Source organism: Kwoniella dendrophila, chromosome 1 (assembly GCF_036810415.1).
Source record: "Kwoniella dendrophila CBS 6074 chromosome 1, complete sequence".
Lineage (NCBI taxonomy): Eukaryota > Fungi > Basidiomycota > Tremellomycetes > Tremellales > Cryptococcaceae > Kwoniella > Kwoniella dendrophila.
Window position 1 is genome coordinate 3,631,628 of NC_089476.1, and position 9,929 is coordinate 3,641,556.

General features: G+C 35.8%; 3 protein-coding genes across 3 annotated transcripts; 2 read left to right on the forward strand and 1 right to left on the reverse strand.

Annotated features, from left to right (window-relative positions):
* Window positions 1-10: 10 nt before the first annotated feature.
* Window positions 11-3,473, forward strand: L201_001300 (uncharacterized protein; the record flags this gene model as incomplete). The annotated part of the gene is made up of 14 exons (XM_066217089.1): window positions 11-33; window positions 116-967; window positions 1,059-1,117; window positions 1,198-1,369; window positions 1,461-1,521; window positions 1,605-1,717; window positions 1,786-1,851; window positions 1,931-2,139; window positions 2,236-2,288; window positions 2,362-2,463; window positions 2,509-2,539; window positions 2,598-2,644; window positions 2,723-3,072; window positions 3,152-3,473. 14 exons carry the CDS (start codon window positions 11-13, stop codon window positions 3,471-3,473), a joined length of 2,460 nt encoding a protein of 819 aa, XP_066073186.1.
* A 260-nt stretch (window positions 3,474-3,733) lies between these two features.
* Window positions 3,734-6,572, reverse strand: L201_001301 (uncharacterized protein; the record flags this gene model as incomplete). Its single annotated transcript, XM_066217090.1, has 16 exons — window positions 3,734-3,898; window positions 4,010-4,078; window positions 4,190-4,415; window positions 4,501-4,564; window positions 4,656-4,731; window positions 4,832-4,923; window positions 5,009-5,210; window positions 5,284-5,293; window positions 5,385-5,453; window positions 5,504-5,710; window positions 5,770-5,801; window positions 5,866-5,920; window positions 5,988-6,190; window positions 6,273-6,366; window positions 6,429-6,501; window positions 6,551-6,572. 16 exons carry the CDS (start codon window positions 6,570-6,572, stop codon window positions 3,734-3,736), a joined length of 1,659 nt encoding a protein of 552 aa, XP_066073187.1.
* Window positions 6,573-7,510: 938 nt separating this feature from the next.
* Window positions 7,511-9,629, forward strand: L201_001302 (uncharacterized protein; the record flags this gene model as incomplete). The annotated part of the gene is made up of 8 exons (XM_066217091.1): window positions 7,511-7,770; window positions 7,846-7,940; window positions 8,015-8,102; window positions 8,268-8,634; window positions 8,718-8,816; window positions 8,901-9,099; window positions 9,174-9,305; window positions 9,397-9,629. 8 exons carry the CDS (start codon window positions 7,511-7,513, stop codon window positions 9,627-9,629), a joined length of 1,473 nt encoding a protein of 490 aa, XP_066073188.1.
* Window positions 9,630-9,929: the final 300 nt, after the last annotated feature.

The window sequence follows — 9,929 nt, forward strand, 5'->3', positions numbered from 1 at the left end:
AAGGGAAAGTATGCCTCCGTCAAGAGAACCAACGTAAGTCTTTCCTTATCTTAAACCCCTCAAAGTAAATATGGAAGTGTTGATATAAATACTTTGATTTGATAATTATCAATAGAGCTTGTCTTAGATGTAGACAACGTAAGATAAAATGTTTAGGACCGACATATAGTTCAACTTCGAATTCAAATTCAACAGAAACAAATGCAAATGCAGACTTGGTACCTGGAAGTTGTGAAAAATGTTTAAAAGCTCATGCTAAATGTGAATTCATTCCACATAAAAGAGGTAGAAAAGTTGGTACTAGATTATCAGAAGATGTCAAAGCATCTTTAAAAGAGAAATATGCATTATCACAACAGATGAAAGCTGGAAATGATGATGATGAACAGAGAATAAGAAGAAGAAAAAGATCATCAATTTCGGATGAAAGGTATAATAATATGAATTATTCAGATGAATATTATAATATTGATAATAATGGCAATCAAAGTAGGAAAGAGATATATGATCATGTTGTAAATTACAAAAAGTCACGTCAGAAACACTATAATAGAAATGATGATGATCAACAACTACATCAACAAATTGAAACCCCATATAGATCAACTGTACATCAAGTCTTACCAACCTCATCGATCAGATTAGCTTATGATCGCAACTATCAAGGACAACATCATGAACAAGATGAATATCATTCCAATGGTAGAATCAATGGCGATACAAATAACAATGACTATTATGCTATTGATGATTACAACAACCCATATAACAACACGAATAATAATAACAGCAATAACAATGACATTGGCCCATCCGCAAGTAAAATATCATCGATATCAAGATTATTCACAATCAAAAAATCAAAAGAAAATATAACAAAAACGACTAACAATTATTCTTTATTTAGAGAAGATCCTATAACTTGTAGTTATGTTGATGAGGTTACTGGTAAAAAACTATTCGACCTGTAAGTGAGCTTGTGATTTGACTCATCAATCGATTGAAATGTCTTTAATGATAATATAACATCATATGTGATTCCATCATCCTCTCTTTAGATTTATGAATAAACTAGCAAATAGAGTATTCATATTTGATCCGATATTACATACTTATGGTGAGTTGCATTGACTAGAACGCTTTTGTAATTACCTAAACATATCTCCCATTTTATATATACTAATCTGTTTTCGTTAGAATACGTTAGGAATACATCAAATTTCTTGTTTTGCGTTATACTGGCTATATCAATGAAATTTGACCAATCAATAAATAGAATTATACATAAAAAATGTTTGGCTTTAGCAAAAGACCAAATGTTAAGGGTTTTTGCAGATAACATTGAAAGTGAAGAAACTGTACAAGCCTTGTGAGTCAAGTGTTTAATCACTCAAATAGTCACTCTAGATATCTAAAAATTGACAATACAAAAAAACGAAAACTTTTATACGTGCGCATAGATACGTTATGACTGAATATAAAGAAGCAGATGATGAAAATAGTTATATCCTTTTGGGTATGGTGAGTCACAAAATATTCAACTATCATCTATGACGAACAAAAAACAGAAGAGCTTGACTTTGTTGGATTTCACTCTGCCATAGGCATGTCGTATAGCTGTAGATCTAGATCTAGCTAGTCCGACTCCTGATTACGATGAAAGGAGGAATAGAAACAGACAGAGAATATGGCTGGTAATTTATGCGGCGGATAGACGGTAAGTATTGATCATCAGTTAATATTTTCTACGCTTTACTCACAAATCGGTCGAAATTAATGAATTAGTTATAATTACTGTGGACAAACAGCAAAACCTTGTATGATGCCCGAAAGTTCTTTGAGTAGAAATGCGTAAGTTCCGAATCATCTTTTTTTTTTCAAAAAATTCGCCTTTTTGACGACACGCTAATATCATCGTCTAACCACGTAGTGCACAGTTCATCGATTCTCCTATATGCCTCATACCTGATTTTAGACTTGCTGGAAATGTAAGATTAAGAAGGCTATTGGCAAACCACATAGAAGCTATAGATAGAGATAATGAATTACATCAAGGATCATATCTATTAGATGTTGGAGCTGAATATCGTGAAATGGAAAAGGAAGCGGATGAATGGACAAAAGATCAAATTGCTAGTGGTGAGTGATCGTTAATGACACGCTCACTACGCAGACTCTTCAGCTCAAACAAAGGTCAGAGATCATGGAGCTCATTTTCAACTAATTGTATCCTAGAACCCGAAATGTTGATACACGCACACTTATCCGCGCTACATGCCAAAGTTATTGTAAATTTGATTCCTTTTTCCAGCACATTGTTTTGGGCTTTACCATCATACGGAACTGACGACCTATCAATAGATCGCTCATCGATGGGTTCAGCGGCTGTTCCGATATAATGAATTCGATAACAGCTCAAGATCTGAAGAAAATTATGAGAGAGAACGAAGGGAAGCCTTGAGTGTGTGTATCAATGGTTCCTTGGGCATACTAAGTGTAATGCTACAGCTGTCGGACGATACTTTACGTTACGCTTGTGGTAAGTTTCATGTGTACTGAGATAGAGCAGCAAAGCTAATACATGTTGATTGTGACAGATTCCAAGCATTTATATTTCGCTTATGCGTCTTTCTTTTTGCATAAAGTGAGTAATGTGTAATTTAGCCAATATTTTACCTCAGCTCTGATAATTATTGACTGGATAACACGTTATGAAACCTAGATTTTCGATACCAATATAGCTTCAGTCATGTTGGATAAACAATATATATCATATTTTATCAATTTATTTGATAGGTGTGCAGAAAGGTTAGAACAAGTTACCGTATCATCAACCTTAACTGGAGCCTTTCACGCGGCGTTTTTAAGGTCTTTATCGGAAATTTGTAACGATGTATTGCAAAATAATTCAAAGGTTCTAGAAGAAAGATCTAATTCTAGGAGATCTTCAGTTGGTGGATCCTCTCATATTCCCCTCAGCAATACAAACCCGAATACAAGCACGAATGCACCTCAAATAACCGAAAACATCGACAACGCAAATGATAATACAATTACTGTTGCACAAACTCAGTCAGTATATGATTTCCTAAAATAATCTACAATAATATGCTCTACTAATCATCCCTTCTATCTTGAACACTGTATTTAGAGATGCACCTGTATACTTTAATGGAATATTCGATGAAAACACAATACCACCATCATTGTCAACATCATATGATAATATTGATATGGGTTTAGATAATTTAATAGGTTTTGGTAATTTCCTTTTGGATTCAACCAGCAATACAGAAGATTTGTTAAACACGAATATATCCTGGAATGATTGGTGGCCTTTTGATAATCAGTTTTTGAGTGGTACTACAGATAATCTAAATATAGGTATAGGTAATGAAGGACAAGCTCAAGGTCAATCTGATATCAATGGTGATACGGTCCAAGATTGGCAAGGTTCAATTCAAGCTTCTTAGATTGACGACTACATTTAGATTCAACTATAATGTGCAATATTTTGCCCAGATCGTGACGAGGATTTTGCACGATGTAATTTTACATGAAATCGAGAGAGATATCAAAACTTTATATCCGGAAAGGAAAGGTAAAAAAGATGTATAATATGTACAGACCAATTGTATAAGTATATGTATATGTATTTAGGTATCTATGAAAATTTACTACTATTATCTACTCAAAAAGATATCTTTAAGACCGATTTATAAAATCGTCATCCTTAAATTTCTTCTCTTTCTTCCATTATAGCAGAAACCCTTTCAAGGTAACCCCATTTGAGATCTTCTTCAATTTGAATTGAACCACCATGTTTTGGACTTAACACTTTAACTTGTTCCCAAGTTCTTGTACCGAAATTCATTGGTCTCCAATTCACAAAGTTTGCCTATTCAATACCAAAATCAATATTGAAATTCATCAGTCGATCAGCTAAAACAAGTTGGCAAAAATCGTGGGTTGAAAAAAAAAAACACAAAAACAGAGGTTTGAAACATACATAATCTTTTATCCATTCTTTCATCAATTTTTCCTCTTCTACCGATGGACCATGCATAATTGAGAAATTCTATTACAGTCAACAATATAGTGGACGATTAATCAAGATCAACTTATCAGTAAATAAAAAAAGGGCCTTTTCACTCAAATCTCTTCGAATCCTGTACTGTTAAAAACTCACATGAATTGGTCTATCCATAGCATGTGTAACACCGAATTTTGGTGGTGAAAAATCAATTACGAATTTTGGTGCCCAACCTACAATATAACGATTTACATTTTCTAAAGGCACGCCTGCTTGACGTAGTTGTCTTGTAAATGATCTATTGGGCGCTCTGACTTGACAATCTGATACTATATCACCAAATACTTTGGCATATTCATTCACTTCTGGATCTGGATCTGGGCTATAACGCCGCGAACAAGTGTGATCAGTTTGGTTGCTTTGTTACACACAAACACAGATCCGAGAGGCGAAACTACAGGACTTACTGGGCAAATGGAACTTTGATCTTCTGATTCAAGTAGAGATCGATCATTTTTTCAGCGACGGGTTCTAGTCACACCGAAATGAAATCACTTAATAAGTAAGTCTGTCACAGCTGAGTTGATGATTTCACAAGCGGGTTCATTTCCGGATAACTCACTGGTATAATACTGCACACATGCTTTTCTGATATCATTCTCATCTGAGAAAGAGAAAGTCGATCTGTATAGAGTTTCCTAGAAAGAGAAAAAGCAGGAGTTTCAATAATTAGTATATCTCTCCATGAAAAGGCAAGGTGTTCACTGCTCAAAGTACTATGTCTAGAACGTTACTTACTTCATCCATGGTTTCACCTATATAAACAGCCATATCACGTTTTTTGAATTCTTCAGCGACTTTGCCATCATATAACCAGGTTTTACTTGATGCTGTATATTCATCGTTAATCATGATATATCGTTCATTAGCTTAATATCCCTTTTCGAGAAAGGAAGTTCTGACAGTTCAACGTACGGAATAAAACACCATCTTGAACTTGTCTAAAAGTATATTGTTCAATAGTCATAACTTTTTCCATAAGTAATTCAGCTGAAACCTGTCTCAGTCTTGCTAATTTTTCTGAACCTGATAAAGTTAATGGAATTTCTAATGCAGTTAAAAGTTGTTCAAATTGTTCTTGAACATCCGATAATTGTTTTGGTAAACATGGTATGGCCTAATTCATCAAAAGGAAAAAAGAATATTGAATTAGTAAATAATCTCTCAACCCTATGAGGAAACTGACTTACGTTTGATATCCTGTACAGATGATATAACGACAAAAGATGTGTCTATCAGATGACCGTTCTCGCTCCCCTAACAGCTTGAAAGCCGGAAATTCTCAACTTACATGATGCAACGCTGGAATAATCCTCCTTCAGTGGGTTTAGCCAATAATGTGTCGTGAACAAGATGAGCACTGTAATTATTATGTCAGTATATTATTTTATCCCATCGATATGGACTTACTGGGTAGCATAAGAACCGGCCGATCTACCTCCCAAAACGACTCGTCTAGGATTACCACCTAACAAAGCGATATTCTTGTGTACCCATTCAAGACAAGCTCTTTGATCCCATAGACCATAATTTCCAACTGATCCATCACCTGATTCCTCGAGAAGCTCTTCAGAGGCAAGGAAACCTAATGCACCTAATCGGTATCCTACAGAAATGCTAAATCCGGGTATAAGCACATACTCCTGCTTCATACGCTAATCAATGGAAAAACTTACAAGATACAATTCAAACCTCCAGTGGTAATAAGCTAAAACAGAACAATTCATAACATTAGTCATGCTGCGCCGGTAGTTCCGTTCAACGATGCTCACTTCTGTGGGATCCATCTTTGGATCGATACTTGGATCACCAATTTGGAACCAACCACTATATAGTTGAAGAGAAAGAATCAGTAAATGCCACTGTAACGACCTGATATGTAAACTTTGCTTACCCATGAAGCCAAACATAAGTGGAAAATCCACCTTCTGGCGCAGGACCAGATGGTAACCAGATATTCATTCTTAAACAATCTTCATCGTATGGGAATGACTTTTTACCTTCACCAGCAGTTTCAGCTACAGGTAGAGAAGTATAATTTGGTTGTGGACATGGTTGACCAAAATTTTTTGCATCAAATGGATTTTCATCTTTCGACTATTTTTTTTTGCAAAAAATCAATGAATATCAGTCCTGGCTACAAGCAACACTCGCATTGAAAGGTAAATGATTGACTCACATAAGTGTAATCTTCAGGTAAAGCTCTTGGCCTTTTCCATCTGTGTTCACCGGTTGGAGGTAAAGCATATGGTACATTAAGGAATCGTTTGACTCTACAAAATTTGACATAGTACATCGTAAGTCGGTGTATATCGCTAAAAAGTATTCTACTGACCTTCCGTCAATCAAAGTACCCTCTATTTTACCCAACTTGCCAAGGTCGGCAGTGGTAGTATCGTATGTGTAATCTGGATGACTTGTCAGCGGTAAGTCCACCATCAGATCACTATCACTCACTACCAGAAAGTACGTTTCCCATTCTGTCAAGTCTCGCTGTATACTGTCTATAGGAAGTAAGATGAACTCAAAAGACTGAATCTTGACTTCCAAAATTATAGACAGATGGGTAACATGATTTTGACATACTCGACAACTCGAATAGACCATAGCGGAAACGGCTACTCAAAGGTCCTCGGCATCCCATAGCCTGTCGGATTGTCCGCTCCGGTGGAAAGAGTACCATGCTTTCCCAAATATATAAGCAATCTTCTGGTGATTTGATATGAACAAAAGAAATGAAATCCAGGGAAGAAAAGCTAAAGTTGATGGTTGTTTTGCAACACCATCGCATTCTCGCTTTCGGACAAGTCCGATTCCCAATCTGTAGTCCGAAAAAATTGGTCTGACCAACCGAAGTCAGATTATATATTTTCAAACAATGAGGCGCTCAACCTGAACTTCGGTGTTCTGACCCTCGACGTTTGCTAGTAGCTTCACATGACTGATCACTTGAGTAACCGAAGAAGAAATATGGGGTCATGGAGCACCGAAGGGGTTTATCTATGATCCCTACCGATTCTCGCCTAATGAACAGGGTTGATACTGTATTATAGGCGATAGACACTGACCTGTATGTGTATCATATATATGCTTAACCGATAAGCAAATAGGCTGCTCAGGGAATTGCTCTTCATCCCGAGGAACCAATTTTACTCCTTTTTGTTATTCATTTAAGAGAAGGTTTACGGTATGTCCGGGTCTCAATCTTTTCTCTGGTTCTGTGGCTTGGCTGAAAGACGGTGACCTAAAGGGTTAGAACACCCTCTTATAGATCTTATCACAAAGTATCAAGTATATATTGAGTCGTCCTAATGTCTGGTTCTTCCAAATTTCAGCAATAGTACTTCTTCTCTCAAGAGAAATCAAGAATACTATCAGGACAAGTATAGTGATTAATTATACATCTTCAACTTAAAGATGTCTCATCAACTCAATAACCATGATGATCCAATCATCGATGAAGAAAGAAAAGTTGAGCATGATGTTTCTCATGAACCAGCTGAATTTATTGAAATCAGTGAAGAAGATAATCGAAGAGTACTACGTAAGATTGATTCAATCGTATTACCTTTAGCTTCTTTAGTTTATTTTTGTCAATATCTCGATAAAAGAGGTTTATCTTTTGCTGCTATTTTCGGTTTACAAAAGGATTTACATTTAAAAGGTCAAGAATATTCGTAAGTCAGCTTTGAATGGACCGCAAAGAGGTATTTATGAGCTGATCATTCCGACCTCATTCAATGTACGAGTAGATGGGCTTCTAGTATTTTCTATTTCGGTACACTTGCATCTCAATTTATCTCCATTAAAGTGCTTCATATGTTCTCAATTAGAGCTTATGTCGGTGGTAAGTCATCGCTCGTACATTTGGGTTATACATCGAATTAAGCTGATGTACCTTGAGGTACCTTATGAGTTCAGTCACTGTTATATTATGGGGCGGTGTAATGATGGCTCAAGCTGCACCTCAAAATGCTAGAGATCTACTAGCTCTTCGATTCTTACTTGGGTAGGTCGTCATCTTCAAACAGGTACACAGGATGATCGAGCAAGCTGACTTGGTTTTTTCCCTCAATAGTTTGATGGAAGGAAGGTAAATATCGCAACTTATCTACATCATCATGAGCAACATTATATGTGGCTCACAGCTGATTTATGTAATGGTTATCTTTAGTGCTTATCCAGCATTCATCGTTTTGATCTCATTCTGGTATTGTAAAGCAGAACATCCAGCAAGATTTGCTTGTTTATACGGTGCAGATGTTATTGCTCAGGGTATTGGAGGTTTATTCTTATATGGTTTATCTTCAATTAAAGGTTCTTTAGCAGGATGGAGAATTGCAATGTTGGTCGCAGGAGCTTTATCAATTATAATTGGTTTATTATTCACTTATTTCATTCCTGTCGATGCTAAAAAAGCTTGGTTCTTATCTGAAGGTGATCGTCAAATTGCTATAGATAGAGTGGCAAGAGAACATGCAAGTGCTCAATCAAAAGAATGGAAATGGGATCAATTTTGGGATACTATCAAAGATGTTAGAGTAAGTATCTCGATATCTGATATGAACTGCGGGTGATCATTTTGATTGTACTACTGTCGCTCACTTTGTTCGGTCACTCATAGTTCTACCTCACTTTCATATGGGCTTTCTGTTTATGTGCTTGTACAGTCTTACAATTCGGTACTTTGATCTTGAATGGGCTCGGCTACAGTACCTTCATTGTGAGTGAAAAGAGAGCATATACTATACCGATAAACGTACATAAAAATCCATCAGCTAATTCTGGGTTTCTTATTTGTGCTTAGACTACCGTATTACAACTTCCTGCATGTGGTATGCAGCTTGTCTGTTTATTTATTGCTGTATTTGGTTGTAGATGGTATCCAAATGGTAGAGGTTATATCCAAGTTGGATTAGCTTTTATTCCATTCATCGGAGCTATTTTATTACAAACTCTTCCTTACGGTAAAAACAAATGGCCTTTAGCAGGTGCTCTTTGGATGAGTGAGTTGAAGTCATTCATACCTTTCTTTATAGGTGATAATTTCAGCTAAATATTTGATCGGAAAACTTATTAGCCACATGTAATCAAGGTATTGTCATTGTGAATTTATCAATCATTTCATCAAACATCAAAGGTCATACCCGTAAAACACTTTTCTCAACTTTCTTCTACATTGGATATGCAACAGGTTCAATCTGTGGTCCTCGTAAGTATTATCTATTACCTCATGGATTTTTCAATACGAAATTGAATGTTTATTAACATCTCGCTTTTTTGTCTCTCCTGAAATCATATAGAACTCTTCTTAGCTCAAGAAAAACCACTTTATAGAACGGCCATGAGAACAATTGTAGCACTTTACATTGTTTACATGTTGACTATGGCTGCGTTTACCTTAATCTGTAAACTTGAAAATAGAAGAAGAGACAGACTTGCTTCTGAAGGTAATGAAAGTGCTATTGCTAAACCTGGAAGTTCTTTCGATAATGAATCAGATGTCAAAGATCTCAGTTTCAGATATGTACTTTAGGGAATATTGCAGATACTGTAGGTATTATTGTATATAGCCTTAAAAGGATAAGGAATTTTACAGATATCAATTTAGATTTAATACTTATTTTTATGTAATAGGTTCGTAGTTGCTATCAATTAGTTAGAAAGAGTCGCGGATATTGTAAGGGCGATTCAGATATATTTTATACAGTAAGACCAGTCATCGCTAAATTGGTGTACCACATTTATTATATTATATGCATGTTTTTGAATTACGATGATGATGCTGACGATGCTGTGATGCAAATTTTAATTTGGTTTCTCTTGTATCCAACTA